Source organism: Eleginops maclovinus, chromosome 23 (assembly GCF_036324505.1).
Source record: "Eleginops maclovinus isolate JMC-PN-2008 ecotype Puerto Natales chromosome 23, JC_Emac_rtc_rv5, whole genome shotgun sequence".
In the NCBI taxonomy this organism is placed as follows: Eukaryota; Metazoa; Chordata; class Actinopteri; order Perciformes; family Eleginopidae; genus Eleginops; species Eleginops maclovinus.
The window spans coordinates 17166115-17184765 of record NC_086371.1 but is presented as its reverse complement, the minus strand read 5'-3'; the positions used below and the strand labels follow the sequence as shown (position 1 = coordinate 17184765).

The window sequence follows — 18651 nt, the reverse complement described above, 5'->3', positions numbered from 1 at the left end:
CTCAGTCTGAACGCTTTATACACAAGGAAAACAAACCCAGAACTGCAGCATGACAGGATGCCAAGGAGCTGCTGCCTTTTCAGGAAAAACATGTTGTTAAGGACAGATCAAACAATGAACAGTTGTTCCTTCCTGAGGCCTAAATGAGAATTGATTATGTTGAGCAAAACACTGCTAATTAAACCTGTAGTGCATCAATTCAATTTGTGATTAATTGGGCTAAATAAAGTTGAGTGGACAAATTAAGTGTACCCATTTGATTTCATTACGGGGTAGAAATTAAATCGGGAGGATAAGGGATCAATGGCTCCTGTTTCAGGTGCTCTGCTGATAAAGTACAGTTAGTGCGAGGATGAATTGCAGTCGGCACAGATCCAAACATGTTCTGTCTTTTTTTGCCGCTGATGGGCAGCTAGCCTGCTACCTTTCCAATTACAGCTGTTAAGCAGAATGTAGCAGGTACAAGTTTAGCCTCAGACTTTAAGCTGCTTACCTGTTCTGAGGAGAAAAAAAGGAAGATGGGGGTTGTGTTTTCTCTCAGAAATGATAGCTGTATCCATCAAGTCCACATTAATCCTATAAGGTTAGCTGTGTGATGAGGATTAGCTTGCTCAAGCAGAACTTTGTTTACCTAAACTGAAGGAATAACATGCGACTGCTGTGATGCACTGTGCAATGCTGGTGTGCAATGGCTGGCTTCATGTAACATGTTAACCTCTGCGTTGGTATGACCCTTTACAATCAGTGTGATTACACATTCATTATTTTAAACAAGCTGTGTGTCTAGTATTGTACTCATACTGCTGTGCAGCATGTATTCTCCAGGGGACCGGATAAAGGAGGCTCTGCTGCATTTCTTCAGTACCTTTGTTAGCTGCCTGTTCCGGCCGCTGAACAAATCATTGATCAGATAAGGCATTATGGTGCTGTACAGTTTGTATTTACCTCTCAAGTTTAAGTCTTTGTGCTAGCATTCTCCAGTCGGCTCCGTTGGGACAGGGGGCGTCCAGGCTGCTGCAGATCTTCTGTCTGATGAGGTACGGGATCTGAAAGGCGCTGGGCCCTGCTAGAGCTGTGGCGCTGCTGTCCATTAGCAGAAACTCTGCGTCCACAGCTCGGGTGTCCTGGTGTGAATAACAGCCATAAAGCACAGCCTTCAGAAAACCGGGTACTGCATAATTCCTTTTATGACTCAAGAAAATTCTGAATAACGGCGGTTGCATAATGAATCGCTAGCTCTAAGACAATCATAATGCATAACGTTACCTTGGCAATGTTGAAGTCGAGGCTGAAGCTCTGCCCCTCCCCCTCCACCTGCCATACGCACAACTGACAGGTGAGCTCGCAGGTGCTGAGACTGAGCCGCTCCAGAGTGAAGGTACAGTGCAAGTACCGTTGGGAGCCGTTCCAGATGTGGTAGAAGGGGATCTCCTGCAGAAAGAGACACACACAAATGGTAAAGCAGTTAGAACTGCATGTCTAACACGCAGCATAACAGGACCGCCTACCTACAATACGCTGAGATCATCATTAATTACACTGACATGAGCTGTCAGTGTCAGGTGAACATGGCTAAATATATCGCAGGCAGCCGACTGACACTAGTCAGCTAGGGTAAAGGGTGATAATGGGCTATTACTGAGAGAGGGGGCAAAAATGTCTGAGCTGATGACACAAGCAAACAAACTAACAAGTAAGTGTATTTCAGGAGATAACACTATCTATATCTCTGGCATGAGGGACTTTTAGATGATTCAGCCTCTCTTTGTATGCACTGTGTGTGCATTTCTGGGCTGCGATACAAATGATGCTGATGGTGTCCAAGTTTTAACATCACTGCTTTGCTTTGAATCTAAAACACATCATGTGACGGGGATGCGTATAAAAGCTTTGAGTAGTAACGCCAAACAGCACCAGCTCCTGTCTACCAGAGAGTGTTTGCTAGAATGTATTCAAGGCTGACAATTTCTACATCTTTCTCTCCTTCTCTCCATATTCACGCCTCATTTGCATATCCCAAGAGAAGCGAAGCAGTAACCCTTAGAGAGAAAAAATAAAACAGGGCACGCTGACTCCTGACTTCACCCTGGGATCAGCAGCTGACAGGAACTGAGCCGTAGAGGGAAGTGGGACTGCAGATCAGGCTGCTAACCAAGCGGGGGCACTGTTACCCAGGCAGATTGACTTCAGAGGGAGCCGGGTGAAACGCACAAAAAGTCTCCACGGGTGCCCCAGGGAGACTAAAGGCCTTTTTTGACCGCACTGCTGAGAGGGGAATAACACTTCCGAATGAACAGACACAGTCCAGAGAAATAAGCCTCGTCCTGGGTGCATTGTTGCTGCTGCTGCTTGCTTGACAGAGCCTGTGTGTTCTCTGTGGGGACCTGGTGCTCAGTGCTCACAGAGATACGGCCAGAACATTTTCTACTTCTTTGAACAGCCATCATGGCTCGTGTGGACGCCGGGCAGCAGTGCAGTGGGCCACGCAGGTGCAGCGAGTGCAGGATACTTTCAGATATTTACATAGTGCTCTAATTTTTCATCTGAGCTCCCTTTGAGAGAGCGACATCTCGGATAATCAATCAGCTTGCAGCTCTGGGTTAGTGCACACAGCCCAACTCCATTATAGCACACATTTGCACCTTGCAGAGAGGCACAAGAGGACACTGACATACAGTTGCTTTGACTCCCAACACATCACTTAAAGTTGCACAGAGTGCCAAGAATGGAAAGGTTATTTGGACAGAAGAGTCGTGCAGCAGCAGACTGAAAAACACTATCTTTAAAGTGAACTGAAGCTAAACCAAAACACAATTAATTAAAACTCTGAGCCAACTCAGATTAAAACAACTTTCAAGAGAGGCCTTCATTAAGAATAAAAAGAAGTTTCTGAAGGACTTGTGATTACTCACTTACATTGCTTTTGCAGACACGCACTCCATTCTTCTTTTATTTATCTGGAAAGCTAATTTAACTCGAGACGCTGTGGGTTTTGAATTGAGAATACAAACAAACACATTAGAAAGCCCTGTAACTGCTGCTACACAGATTTGACAGATTCAGCCAGGCACTTGTATTACATCTCCGTGCTCCCACTCTGATCTGAAGTGACTTCCTTTGACCCTGCAGCCCAACACACCTGGTAGCCGGCTAGCAGCTTGCTCCTCCAGTGCGCCTGGGGCATGTCGTGGATGGACAGGCGCAGGTTGTGGTAGCTGTCTTTGAAAAGCAGGATGTGAGGCTCGTCAATCAGCCGACCCCCGAGCTGCCGCTCCATCTGCATCACCTCCTAATGAAAGATGGGGAGAGAGGAAAGGCGTCAGGGCTCAGAGGAAACACATTAACCATCACAGTCACAGAGGTAGGTGAAAATGTGCAAAACAATTCATAAACATGGAGGCTTCCTGTTTGGTGCACCAATCACACAAAACTGTACATAGCAGTGGGTACACACACACACACACACACAGCAGGGCTAGAGCACATCTTAGGAAAGGAAGGTAGTCTCCCTGCATGCGGCCGCAGCGGGCTGGACCCGCTTGTCTTTGCAGAGCTTTAATGTCACCACAAGGTTGATCCGCTGCCTCGGTGTGTGTGCGCCCAGCTCCCAGCCACTGCATCAACATGCGAATACTGCAGCCTCCCTGGCCTCCTAGCTACCTGGGCTGTGATGAAGTAAGTGAACGAGCCATTAGTCAACTGCTCATTGTTCTCGCATGGCGAATCCCCTTAATTTCATTTTTGCTTTTGTGCCAGGAGAGATTTGTAAATGCATGCTTAATATTTTAATCTCTGTGGGACTTGCTCAGCAGACCATTTGTCGACATCCAAATGACCATCTGGAATGGGATGATAATATCCGCCCTGTTTTCCTCTGATCTATCAATTCATTTTGAGCCGGGTGCTTTGTGCTGAACCAGTCTTTAAGAATCCAATACTTTGGCCGGCGTTCACATGTACCACCCTCCGATGAAAAGAGCATATTACAACAAAACAAAAACAGACCTCAGAAATAAGATATGTTCCTTCAATCTGTCTGAGGATGGAAACAAGATGGCAGCAATGTGAAAAACAGGCAGCCAGAATGTGCTTTACAGTCTGGGAAACATATCTTAAAGACAAAAGCCCAAAGAGGGAGATGCATGTGTAGATACTGGCCATATGTTGAGCGCTGCATGGCGGCCCATGGTATGATTTCAGCAAAGACATCTCATTAAGGTGGAGAATGGCAGTAATTTCTATCTGCACAACACAGATTCAATTTTCTCCCCTCGTTCCCAGGAACAGGCTAGACTGATTCCAATGATAATGGAAAGGAAGCTGTTAATTATCCGATTGGAATCTCTACCAGTTTTTTGTTATTTGATGTGCTCTCTTCTCCACTGAATAAGCACTTTTTTCCGCATTCGGCCCCGAGAATTGCATTTCCATGTTTGCGCAGTGCATTGCTAATTTCCATGTTTGCTTAATGCTTATCTTCTTGTTAACACGGATATTATGCCCCCTGTGATTATCCATCTCCACTCCTACATTCACATTGGTTTATTCCTTTTGCCCGAATGCTGCAGCAGCACATTAAAGATGTACAACCATCTGACTGTATGTACTGTAGTCAGCTGGAATACTCTCCTCAATGTGCTGCCACGCCGGAGCCTTGTGATGTTACCCAGACCACTTACTAAGAGTGGGAAGGTCAGACAATGGCTCTGAATCAAAGCGTCGAGGTCTAACGAGTTAATAACAGGGGGCAGTGCATTCTCCACAAAATTAAAAGCCCTCTGCCATTATGTCTTTTATACAGACAAAAGGCACATTATGAGGGATTCCAGAGAGGTTCATTTAACGCAGTTGTTAAGGACAATTATTTGTTGGGGGCGATTAGCATTGCAAATTGGGGCTGGTGGGCTTTGATCAGGTCTTTGACCTATAGCAGCAGATCTTTAGGCTTGCTAGCAAGACAGAGCGTGCAGAATGCCAATTATCTGATTATCAACATATAGCTACTAGACTGAATACTAAGTTGCCTGTCTAGCAGTTTGTCAGGTTCAAGGCTGACACGGCAGGATTACTACCAAACAGGGTCTAGGGCATGGCACTGCCTGACAGGGACACTGAGCCTACTGAAATACAAAACACAGGATGAAACACTTCCTGCTTTAAAGCGTGGACACGCATGTCCTCGCTTTCAAATGACACTGTCTCGCTTGTATATTGTTTATGTGCTCCTGAGTGCCTGTGAGTGAGTATCAGAGTGTGAATTTTTTGCAGGGTCTCAGCATATGTTCTGGACTGAGAGAATAATGGCCCTCTTTACGCCCCATTATCCTGTTAACAAATGAGAGTGTGAGCGAGCTAATAGATGAGAAGCTAAATTTAACCATATTATTTACTCTTTCTGGGGGAAAACAATGCAGGGGTTTTGAATTAGTTTATCAAATCACATATTAATCATCAAGTCGGTGCTAAATTTCCTTTGCTGTCTGTAAAGATAAGCCAAGCGGCTTCTTCACCCTGACCCCTTGTACAACTGTGGACACATTAAGATGCATGAGATGTGTGAGAAGTTCAAGTACTGCGGGAGAAAATCCCCTTTTGTTCTAACGGAATTTGAGATAGCCTGTGGTGTGTGTGAAGACTGTGAATTTAGAGCCAGGCAGAGCCAAGACCACCCCCTGACATTCAATGAGGCTGGCTAAAGAGAGTGAGATAGAGCAGGGAGGAATGAAAAGAGTAGGAGCGAAAGAGGAGAGAGACAGAGGCGGCTTAACATTTGTGTCTCCAGGTCACTAGAGTGGCCAGCTTTAGCAGGACAGATAACAGGATTACTGCAATCATGGCCACAGTTTTTCTATGACTTCAACCCCCTTCCCACCCCTTACTCACTCATCTCCCAGCCCCACTCCTCACCCGTCCCCTCATCCTCCCGGCTTGGACCGGAGCTGGGACTGTGATGGACCGGGGTTGGGCTCCACTGGGAAAAAAGAGACACTCATACAGCTAATCTCTTCGGGCTGGTGCTGACAGAAAGAGGTTAGTGGCTGCACCAAACTCTCTCTTGGAATGAAAACAGCCAGCCATTGGATGCAGGAAATCAAAGTATTTGCAGAGGCCTATATATAAACTGTATATAAATATACAAAAAAGAACTGGACTGGTTCAAAGCTGAGAATTAAAATATGCTGCTTTCCTCATAGCAAGGTCAAGCTACTACATGTGGTATCCTATTGTTGAGGACTGGTGTGTAATAAACCGATTAACTTAACTAGCCTTGATGGGGATTATAACTAACGTTTGATCAGTTAATTAGTCAAGCTACATGTCATGAAACATAGAGAGATTCACAGGCTTTCATATCCTCATAAACTTATCCTCACCCCTCCACTCTTAGCAGTGCTGTGTCCTCGTGTATTTAAAAATGTGCATTCATCGCGACGATACATTTGAAGAGCGGCTCTTTTCAGGCAAATGCATTTGTTTATAGAGAGTAGCCTGGCTATGTGGGCTCCATAAATCTGTGTATTTGTCAGCAGGATGTGACAGGCTTTTCCTCTCTGACTGAGAGTCTATCAGTCTGAGCTCCAGTGGCCGTGCCCGCTACAGTCAACTCTGATTAATAACTACAAATAGAAGGGACTTGTCTGCTCAGTTATAAATGGGGAGTGTGTTTGCCTGGGAAAAAAAGATGCACATTCTGCCTGATAAATCACAGAGCAGGACGGCAGAAAACAGCACACAGGAACACAGAAATATAATATGGAAACAATTTCTCTGCTGGGCACAGTGATAAAGCTGACTGTGTGGTTTAACTTAATGCCAGCAATTACTGGGCTATGCTTTTCTGTATTTATTTTTCCTAGAATTTCCTGTCAGTAACTATTTTGATGGAGTGATCAGGAAAATTGTTTGCATTACACCCTCTAAAACCTGGTTTTCTCTCCTCCGATACATTAAAGCCAAACGTTTCTGTTCAGATGTAGCCTGCTGCTCAGGCACTTGGGAAGAAACGTCATGGAGGGAGCACATAAACTGTTTATGGGCCTTTTTAAAAGACAAATAAGAATAATAGCTTGAGGTCAAACGCTGTATAAAAGACTCCAGGAGCCACAGTTTAACCAGTTGGACATCAATTAAACACCCATTTAACACTAGAACATACATTTTTACAATCGAGAGACAAAAAGCTAAATGTATTGGCCTCATTACATGAATATTGATGAAAGCGTAAATTCTGTAGTCTGAAATACAATACTGGGAGTACAAAGGGAGTTAACTCACTCATTTCCTCATCATTTGGGGAGAAGTATGGCTGTTAAATGTCACATAAGCTCACTAAACTTATCATTCAAGAGACCACAAACCGTACTAGGGGCTCTGTGATTACATTTAGGCATAGCAGGGTCCTGAGCTAAATGCTAACATCAGCATGCTAACATGCTCATAACTTATATGAAAATTGCTAAAATGCTGACAAGCATGATGTTCACCATTATTTTTAAACAAAAAGTAAAGCTTGCTAATGAGGAAAGTCAGGAGATCACCCAAGTCATGATTAATTTCTAGGGACATGACTGTTTGTGTAAAAATAAACATGGTAATCTATCCAATAGTCCTAGTTTGTTAAACAGAGGCATTTTTATGTGGACCAAAGTGATGGATGAACATCCATCAATAGAGCTTTGCCGCTAACATGGGGGAAAAAAATCCAGATTGCAAAATGTACTGGATTAGTATTTATGGTGGTCTCTCATAAATTCTAGCTCTCAATACATAAAAACTGACTTATACTTCAACCTCTATAAGAACAGTAAATCTGACAGAAAGTGGGTGGTTTATAATTCATAACTGTAGGCCTACAACAACACTGGCCTTACAAACACAGACACGTGGGTGTAAAGGAGGAACATTTGATTATCAATCAACATGTTTTTATGATCCACTATTCAAAATGGATTATGCTCAGCGGTAAACATACCAAGCTTTTCATCCTTCACACCAAAAGCTGACAGATCCTGAATTTAGCAGCTAAAAAAAACAAACAGTCGCACCATATTTCGATCCTATAACGACACCTTGGTGGCCCCCTTCCAGTTTAATTAGATGATGCTGTTAGGTCTGTCTCTGTATTGTATCAGAGGCTTGCTTCACTGCAGGTGTTTCAATCAGTTGTGGGATGGCACAACATCAGTGAAGCTCTCCCACAGGTCTTGCTGGGAACAACCGAGTGCACAGTGAGGGCGCTACCAAACGCAGATCATGTCTCCTCTGCTGCTGCGCCAGCCTTGGCTGGGACCATCAAGAGTAGGACACACATTAAATATTAACTTAATTGGTCCCAGCAGAGTCCTGCCAACATACGGCAAGCATCAGACAGAAATGTCACCGTTTCCCCAGAGCCCCCGCACACTTAGGATCAAAGACAATAACATTGGTTCTAATCTACTGTAATTGGGTGATAAGATATTGTGCATAAGTATAGCGTGTAGCATGTGTGTTAGTAGGCGTGTGTACATGTCATTTTCGCTGATGAAAGATTGTCAGAGAAGACTGACAGCCCGGTGGGGGACCGGAGAGAAAACCTCAGTAGGATTTCCACAGTTCCTCCTGCATCTGAGCAGCCAGCAAAAAAAGCAGAGAAATGCCTTTCTGTTCAGGTTCTTCATCTCCCATCAAAACTACAGCTGCTTTAATGCATGGAAAGTCAACTTCTTGTCTGAAAAAAACGAGGCAAAGGGCCTTAGCAGACTGTCATAAAATTCACATGTGCTGAAGGTGTACTTCACATCAACAGAAACATAAAAAATGCTGCTGCGGCGCTGCACAGTGCCACACACTGCTACTCCTCCAATGTTGCACACTACAATTAACTCTAATGGTAACCATAGTGAAAGTCTAATCATAAATGGTGCATTTTAAAGATAGTGATTAGTGATTAGGCTGAAACTCTCTAGGGAAGTTTAATCTCCACTCAAAGTGGTTAATGCACTTGCTAAATGAACTGCTCCCTCCATAATAGCACCAAGAGCAGTGTGAAGTCGAGATTACTAAACAGTGTGGGCCACTTTCTAAATCACTCACTAAAAACTACAAAACCCTGGAGACGCCGTGGCTTACCACAGGACCAGGTTGTGTGAGAGACGAGGAGCTAATGCACTCAAGGGCGTCGGGGGAGCCGCAGAGTATGGCAGCACAAGTGCTGGAGTCAACAAGCTCAGATGTCCTTTTCCTGGCTAAGAGATCGGGAGAATAGCAGAACAAGAGCTAGCCAGAGGCGCGCACACACACACACACACACACACACACACACACACACACACACACACACACACACACACACACACACACACACACACACACACACACACACACACACACACACACACACACACACACACACACACACACACACACACACACACACACACACACACACACACACACACACACACACACACACACACACACACACACACACACACACACACACACACACACACACACACACACACACACACAGTTGTGCACCAGTAGCCTTCCTGCATCCAGCACAGGACGCACAAGGTCATTTCAACAGTCACACTGCAGCAACACAACACTAGGTCACTCGATGATCTGAATATATAGAGACAACCCCATCATTACATTTGCTTTGATAGCAAGTAAACAAAAAACATTGATATCTGCGTCAGTGCTTTCTCTGCAGAGCTGCAATAACTGTTAAGGTTTTACATTTATTTCAACACCGAGATGAATGTCAGCCTACAATTTCCATCAGCAAGCTATCATGCAATATCTGTGAGAAACACAGAGAGATATCAGCAGGGGCAGAATTGAGCCACAAAGAGACAGATGTAAGCTAAAAGAGGTTTAGGTAATTCTCGCCCCGCAGCTAGAGGCTGTGCACAGTTCTCATCTCATCTTCAGTGTCTTGAATATGAGAGTGCTAATTTCAGTTAGAGCCCCCACTGTCTGCCATTGTTTATGTCCCACAGCCAGACTGTGTAGATTGTGTCGGTGTCAAACCTCTGCATAGTGAGGTCGGCCATTACAGCTGGCAAAAGTGGACTCGATTGGGAAGTGGCTCTTGTGGTCTGTGTCGGATGAAGAGGAAAAGCTTGGAGAGGGGTGCAGGGAGAAATAGCGAGCCCAGGGTTGCTGGGAAAAGATTGGGGCAGGCTCTCCTTTTAATTTACTAATTAACCATGCAAATGAAATCTTAACAGGCTACTTAGAGGCAGTCCTCGGGGGAGGGAGGAAGGCATTAGTGTTTGATTATACTCTGTCCATGTGGAGAGCAGAAAAAGAGAAGTGAAATATGCTGTTGAACAAAGTGATGGGAAACTTCTTGGCCCACGGCAGCCAAGCGGAACCACTGACAGCAGGGAAGGATTAAACATCTCTGTTGGCATCCACACAAAAAATGCGCTCAGATATCGGGCTGTATACTATCAATAATCAGGGAATATGCATTGTTTCAATAGGGGGAACATGTGTGGCATAAATTACACACCCTTGTTCTGCACATGGTGTAATCACGCTTGCAATATTGTTCAATTTACCATGGCAACGCCTAACTCCTACATGCCTTGGCTGATATCTACTAACCTTCAAATGTGACTGACAATGCTATTACACATAATAGTCTGCCTATCACTCAGGTGGTGCGAAACCACTCGGGCCCCTGCAGTCTCAGGCATAGAGACTGCCAGACAAACGGATAACAAGCAGCGCTGCATTTGTCACAGTTTACCTTGAAGACATCTTGTGTGTCGTCCATGCAGTAGACCCTGATGTTGTACTCCAGTGTGGAGCAGTAAGCATCTGAGAAGAGTACCAGCCTCAGGCGCTTGGCAGCCCCCATATGCAGGGACTCTCCCACCAGGGCGAGGGTGCCCAGCTGCTCCGTGAAAAGCCGGCACGTCTCGGCCTCGAGCTGGCAGTAATAGGGCTCTGACACAAGCTCCTCTCCCATCAGCAGGACGTCCTGGAGGAAGCGACAGGGACAAACAAAAAGGTGTGAAATTAAGGTCAAGCACCCAAATTATGAAGCAGGGAGGGTAATGTGTTTGTCTGGGTACCTTATGTCTGTTTATGTGGCTGTGTGTTTGTAAAGGGGTTGTTAGGCAAGTAGTTTGGCACAGTAGCAGGGCCCCCATTTATGCCTCTGCTGCAGCGTGACAAAGTAACATTAAAGCCAAAGGCTTTAAGGAAATCTTCCACAGGTGTCTGGGTCACAAACGTTGTATCAGGACAAAAAGGAAAACTTTGTTGGAGGGTCAAATTCCCTTTTCACCACAGTACGCTCACTTTATACTGACATGAAAACACACATTTTGTAAAAAAAAACACACATCCTATAGAACACCATCAATTTACTTAATAATGCATGAACGAGGTATTCAATTGACATGAAAGGAGACTCGAATAGATTCCTGGCAAGAATAGATGGCGCAGGAGAAAGAAAAAGCTGTGGCGTTGCAGTAAATATCGGATTGTTAGGATTTCCGGAATTTACTTCAGGCTTTGAGATTTGTTAAGGAGGGTGAAAACAACTTGCCAATGTAACTGTTAAACAACACTGTTGCATAGTTGGTGAAACTTGTCATTAATTAAATTAATTGTTACTTTGATTTGCCAAGTAGCAAAAATAAACATTAAACATGTCAGAGAAGCTACATTTTTCTTGCTTTGTCACAGAGCAGTTTCACAAATGAATCTCTAATAAAGATGAGAGACTTGTGAAGATATCCCATCACATCTCACTATGTGATAGGTTTATGAGATAATATCACTGCTCTCCGGGCTAATTTAATGGGGACAAATTGGATCCAAGGTGACAAGATTTTCTCTAAAATCCCATCATGCCAGTTGACTGACTCTTCTCATTAGCCAATCAAGCTGAAGAGAGCATTCTGGTTGCCAAATGCCGAGCTAGCCCCTGTAGGATCGATTCAACTAGACACCATCTACGTCAATAGAATTAGTATTGACACAATTCATTTGCTATGCAACCACAATGGAGTCTCACTTTTTCATCATCTTAATATTTCTTCCAAGAGGAGCAGAGGGTGAGGTGGCTCGATTACGCTGCTGAGCGCTCGCTCTACGATCAATTTATTTCCCAAACTCCTTCCGCTTCAGCATGTTCATTTTCACTTTCATCTCTTTGACTTTTTCTTCTTCGCTGGGTCATATTTTTCATCTCCCACTCTTTCTAATCACTCCTCTACATCTACATTACCTGCATGTCCACTTTGCCTTTCCCTCTTTGCCTCCTTTCTTTCCTCTCTTCTGTTCACACTCTCTGCGGATGTTTCCTCTCCCATTCTGTCGTCCACCTGGCACTTTTTCCTTTGGTGGACACGCAGTTAGGCTGTTGGGCTATATTTGGTCTGGCCGATGATTAAAAGTGCTGGTCTAACCTCTGCCTCAGACAGGCCAATCCATCCCACAGACACCCCACCGCCACCACACACGGGGAGGCTGAATAATTTATGCACAATATCGAACATGAAAGAAGACCTACTAACACTCCAAAGCCCACCAGCACCCTTTCAAATCTCTCTGGATTGCGAAGATGGGTATACTGACTCAAACCGCATTTGTTTGCATGGATGTGTATGTATGTGTGTGTGTAGGCATCAAATGTTTTTCCCAGCTCCCTCCTATTTAAGTCTAGCACTTCTGGTTACTTTCAAATTTCATGGATAAAAAAAAGGGGGAGGGAACTCTGTAATTGGAAGCGGCGGTCAGAAATGGTCAAGGAGCACTCGGGAGAGTACTTTGAGGATCGGTAATTTGCTTAGAGAATTTCTGTTTTCAGAAACATGTTGCCTAGCAACTCTTGAGCTAGTGAGTGTGGGTATATCCGGGCTTTTGTTCCAGCCCAGTGAGAAAACACCTGATGGTCAATATAATTTAAACACTATAGAGTGGATGAGTGCTGTGCTAGAACTAGTTCCACTATACAGCATTGAGTGCTTTCCATTGCCAGCTTCCAGTCACTACTGAACAAGTTTGTACTTTTTCAAAGAAAACTCTCCGTGCGCTCAGTAAGACTGAACAAATTCATTAGGTGGCAACTCTGTCTGTGTGAGGGCTGTTGCTGAAGTTATAGCGCTGTCTCACCTCCCAAGTGCCCTCATAGTTCTGCTTCTTGAGACGGACGGCCCAGTTATCGAGGCATGCGTCAGAGCAGTGGTCCATGCTGAGGATAACTGGCCGGCTCAGGACCACCCCCGGAGGGCCACAACTCACCACGGGGCTGAGCAGGGTCTGGCAGCCGGCCAGGGGCAACCTATACCAGGGAGAGAAGAGAGGGACAGGGGAATGACTCTGGATGAAGTGCTTTAACTCATCAGGTTATTAGTGAGAATTTACTGGTCTCTTGTAAGCAGGATGCAACACTGTCCTCAACCTCGGCAAATTATCTGGCAGCTGCCACAGAGAATAATAAAGCCTGGACCTGGTTGTGATAACTGAGTAATAACATAACACTATCACAGCATGCTGCAATGGCTGTGCCTTCTGAGACTAGATGCAGCATGCCAGATAAACAGTGTTTTACAAACAATTCATTTAGTTTAAATAGTGCACACCCAGGTAAAAGGCAACATTATTTATTTACATCTGTCCTCCACAGTGCTGGCATGGACTCCTAAGCCTTTCCTAATGGAACAGTAGAGCATCAAAACAAACAGCGTAGTGGCATCCAGGGAAGAGTGCCAGTTAGGCAGTGTTAAAGAGACCCACCTTAAATCTTCCTTCCTCTGAACAGTGAGATAAATCTCATAGATCTTTCCTCTGGGGATGGCCTCGGGAGGAATGAGCAGACTGATTCCTAATGCAAATAACAACAAAGGGAGAGAGACCGGGAATAAGGAAGAGAGGGACAGGCTCATTTGTTCTGACTGAACAACGTTTTTTGTCATCTCACAAAGGAAGCGGGCCCACAGAACAAAACGGTGCGGCTACAAAAAATAGGAAAAACAAATCTATTCTGAAGGTCAGAGGCAGACTCCGTCAGGTACAGTAGATGCAAATCTATGCACCGGCAGCAGAGGCGGCACGCGTCCCCACGGTCAACAATTAGCTGAGACAAAAGCACACACTGCACTGCAGTTTAAATGTCTTCAGTCTGCCACCAAGTAGATAATTGAGACCATGGAACAGACTACTCACGGAAGATTACACTTCCCCAGGAGAGTGTGGGAATGCACCTTGGAGAATAGAGAGAGCTATTGAGGTAGTTTGAGTGTTGTGGCATTAGTGTTATGATTCTCATGCCAAAATCATCCACTTAGAATCCTATTTAAAATGAGGTACAAACAGTGACTGTGTGACTCAATCTCTGAATTGTAAACTGGGTCTGCTTACCATAAAAACATCTGTTTGAATAAAGGGAAGGTGCCTGAATGCTCACAGTCTAGGCTGAATCTATTTACTGTCTTCCAAGTACCGGCTCTGAAACTCTACTAAATGACTGCATAGCTCCTCTGAGTAAAGAGATTTTTTTTGTTTTCTGTGTCCCAGTGAAAAGATGGGTGCCAATGCATGGCATACTATACATGGCTTTGAGTTAATCCAAGCATAAAATATCTATAAGAGAGCAGAAGAGAGACAGAAGATAGAGAGAGATGGAGAGCAATAACACAAGAAGAAAAGACCATTTTCTCCATAAAGATACTGGCTCTCTGGCACTGACATGGAATAATCTGGACAGCCTACAATGAACCAAGTGGAAACACTATGTTCCAGTATAATTATATAAGCCCTGTATTCAGTTAATGTTAAAAGGGGAAGCAAAACAGGGGACTAATGATGGTGGGCTTTTTATATCTTTTATCAGAATCATTTTTAATGGACTCTCGATTTCTCTGTCCATGCACATAGCCCACAACTGACATTTTTGTACATCAGCTACCAATTCAACCAGCTTTGTCATAAGCAATGGACCTAATTGGAAATAATTTGTTCAAGGTTTTATTCCAGGAATCATTTGTGCGTGTTTGGTGCAGACACTTTATTTTATAGTTGGTCAGCATGGAGGTTGTTAACTATTCATGCTGTGTAGTGCAGCTGCAGGGCACTAACAAAACATTTAACTGGATCATGGTTAGATGCTCTTAAAGCCTTGGTTGTTTGTGCTGTGTCATATTTGGATTAGTTACTTTAGTCCACCTTAATCACCAAGCTAAACAAGCCCTTCATGCACTTTTTGGTGCCTCTTTTTCAGTAACCTATTTATATTATGAGGAGAAATACATCCTGTGCACAGAGCTGTATTGTATAAAGCACTCAAAAACTTTCATGTGTGTTTTCCGACTACAAACCTAGATAGAAAACCCAAATTCACAACATTTAAAAGGGTTGTTTTCAGCAGGAGAGGGATACATTCATGCTACTAAGCAGTTGATGATAAATGATCCCTGTTAAAAACCAGACTAGGCTGTGCGCCATTATGGCATGTTCTTATTACGTGCTGTAAATATATATTGTTTTTTCATGGAAAAGCAATGACAATGCATGTGCATTTTTGTCTGTTTAAAGTATAGCATCAAACCGAAAATCCTACAGAGAATAACTGGTTTGGATCTAGCATAATAAAAATAGCGCATTGTTGTCTGAGTTGAAGACAAAGACTCAGGGACTGGCAGGTTAGTCAGTGATTGTAATGTTTTAAGATCATCTGGAATCAATAGTGTTACATGGCATGAAAACAATTCCAGCTGCACTTTACTGCACCTAATATGTTTTTTGGGTATTTTATTAAGTCAGAAAAAGCTCTCAGAAAATGATTGTTAGAGGAAAATTGAGGCAAGTAAATCTCATGTATCACAAAATGAAACAGGAACAAAGAAAATCATGTAAAAAGTACCAGTGTGTTTAATAAGAAGTCATATTAAATGATGACATAAAAAGTGGAAGTTTTTACCTTCCATTATATAAAAAATGATTCTATATTATTTAATTAACATTTTATATACAATTCCTGATATAATAAGTGATAAAAAAGTCTCAGTATAGTTAGTCTTAAAAATACATTATAAAGTCATGGTTTAGTATGAAAAAAGTTGCTTATTTAAAATGAGAGAAGCATAGAAACCTTACAATTTCTAACCCTCAGAGAAGCCGCTGTCAAAGAGCTTAGTTCCGAATCTGCTGCAGGACATCCGTCATTGGATTTCCCTACACTGGCCGATTATTATGCAGGATGACATTACCACAATTGCTTAATGGACAAAAGATCTATCAGACAATGTGACTTATTGTTTGAGAACACAAAGTGGAACCATCCTTTAAGGAAACAATTTATCCTTTTTTTCTCCTGAACTACATGTGGCAGCCTGTATGAGCTTCAGAAGAACCCACCTGTGCTGGGGATCGTCAGCCTGCCTCCCAGGAAATTGAAGGTCCCATAGGAGGTGTTAGCCACATCACGGGGCAGCGTTTTAAAGTAGGTCTGAGTGGACAGCCTGCTGACAAACTCAGCAGGGTCAGAGTTGAGCTTGCCGTTGTGCAGACTGTGCGAGCCGTTTGGTAGCGGGTCCAGCAGAGGCCCATTGGTCATTGAAAACTTCCCCGTGCCGTCGTGGCGAGAGCGTAGGGTGCCTTGGTAACTTGTGGTGGTAGTGGTTAGATCAGGCTGGATGGTGAGCAAATGGGAATTCTCTGTTTGAATGATTAAGAAGAAAACAGACAAAGGCAATTGTGTGAAACTCAATGAGTGGCAGACAGAGGGGGGTTCATACATCACAGAGACAGACCTCACACTCTCTTGAGCTGTCGCAACACACAACGAAAAGTGAAACAAACACAGGAAAGACACATGGTGTGGAAAACAGAAGACTCACACGCACACACTCTTGACAATACACAAACACAAATTCCATCCAAAGCCAGTCAATTCACATCCCCTTTCTCCATCTTGGTCTGTCGGTTTAGCAACCACACAATCAATTCCAAACAGAACTCAGATAGAGCTTAGCACCCAGACTGAATAAAGGCTTTTTTTTCCACAGTGAATCACAGGCACTGCAACACAGTTCCCCATCTCCATCCAACTCAGACAGTTGTATTTCTATTACTTGCTGGTAAACCTTAGAGGCTACACACAGGCAGTAAACAGAGTGGCTACATTTCCTGACAAAGAGGAAGGGGCAAAACATAACGCGTCAGGCAGGCAAATAAACAGCCACACACACACACACACACACACACACACACACACACACACACACACACACACACACACACACACACACACACACACACACACACACACACACACACACACACACACACACACACACACACACACACACACACACACACACACACACACACACACACACACACACACACACACACACACACACACACACACACACACACACACACACACACACACACACACACACAATCTCGCTTAATCTGAAGAACACTGCAAACACTTTCCCACCACCTTCACAACCTCAAACAGACACAGGCTTGGTGGATGAGTGCCGCACGGTCACAGTGGGCAGACGGACAGACCGATGGATGCACAGAGGAGGGTAAAACAAAGAACAGTGTCCTACTGCTGTGGGGGGGAGGCCTGCGTGGCCGCGGTGCCCACACACCTGGCTTGCTGGGCTTGATGCCCATGGGCTGGAAGCCAGTGGTGAGGATGGAGGAGTCCGCAACGTCGGCGTCCAGGTCCTCCTTCTTGCGCCTGTACACCAGGACCACCACAATGAGCAGCAGAGTCAGACACAGAGCCACCGCCACCATGCCCACGTAGAGCGCCACGTCCTCAGCCCCACTCACCGCTGCAAGGGGACGAGACAAATCGAGAGAAGAGAGAAACATTAAGCATGGTGGAAAAAACACCCTTAGTTGTTGAATGACAATACCGAGGAGTTCTGCTGGAGCATCTTTTGAGCAAAGGTTTCACTTGAGAATCTTGTTAATTTGTTTGAAGAGTTTATGAAATTAGTTCATTGATTGCACACTAATGCTGCTTGACTATGTCCCTGACTGTTTGATGCAGTGAAGAGAGCAAGCATTAGCAAATATTAAATAACCATTTTAATTTTGAGCTTCAGTGTCAACCTGTGGACAATAGAAATGAGAAAGAGAGTTTGAGGCAGGTTTGCAGCAGTGTTACTTTCCTTTATTTTAGCTCTCGATATATATAGATCTCATGCCTGCATGTTTTTCTCTCCCTTGTCTCTTTCTCTCTAAGCACACAACACCCCCAAGAGAGACGGTGCAAAAATGAAGGATTTGGTTATGAAATTCTAGCACCTCTTATTGAATGTCTCTTTCTTTCAAAAGCATGAGAAAGGAGCGCAAAGATTCTTTCTCCCAAAAGTACAGTATGAAGATGACAGCTAAGCCCAGACAAACATCAATGTGTGTTTGCATTTGTGTGTATGTATTATGTGTGAGTGTGTGTGTTTTTCAGGAGAATGGGATTTGCTACGGCTGTCTCCCATGGCTGGGGAAATTTTGTGGAGGAAGTGGAGGATGCTCCTGGGGCCTTTGTGGAGGGCCATTGTCCCCGGGAGCCACGGGGGCGTAGTGCTGTCAGCTGAACACAGTCAAGGAGGGGACGCATTGAGCGGCGCGGCTTTGAGGGACGGGGAACAACGGCAAAGGTTAAAGTGCTGC

The 18651-nt window shown here is 44.3% G+C and overlaps 1 protein-coding gene across 5 annotated transcripts in view; it reads right to left on the bottom strand.

The window, feature by feature from the left end:
• Positions 1-18651, bottom strand: part of unc5a (unc-5 netrin receptor A) — a 124097-nt gene that overhangs the window by 4916 nt on the left and 100530 nt on the right. For 3 of the 5 annotated variants that reach the window (XM_063875928.1, XM_063875930.1, XM_063875932.1), the window contains 8 exons: positions 17577-17807; positions 16369-16668; positions 13750-13837; positions 13126-13294; positions 10748-10981; positions 3140-3289; positions 1267-1431; positions 946-1124 (listed from right to left, as the gene is read on the bottom strand). In XM_063875928.1, coding sequence (XP_063731998.1) covers positions 946-1124; positions 1267-1431; positions 3140-3289; positions 10748-10981; positions 13126-13294; positions 13750-13837; positions 16369-16668; positions 17577-17807 — 1516 coding nt within the window. The remainder of the gene's footprint in view (positions 1-945; positions 1125-1266; positions 1432-3139; positions 3290-10747; positions 10982-13125; positions 13295-13749; positions 13838-16368; positions 16669-17576; positions 17808-18651) is intronic. The other 2 variants (XM_063875929.1, XM_063875931.1) reach the window with 1 other exon arrangement.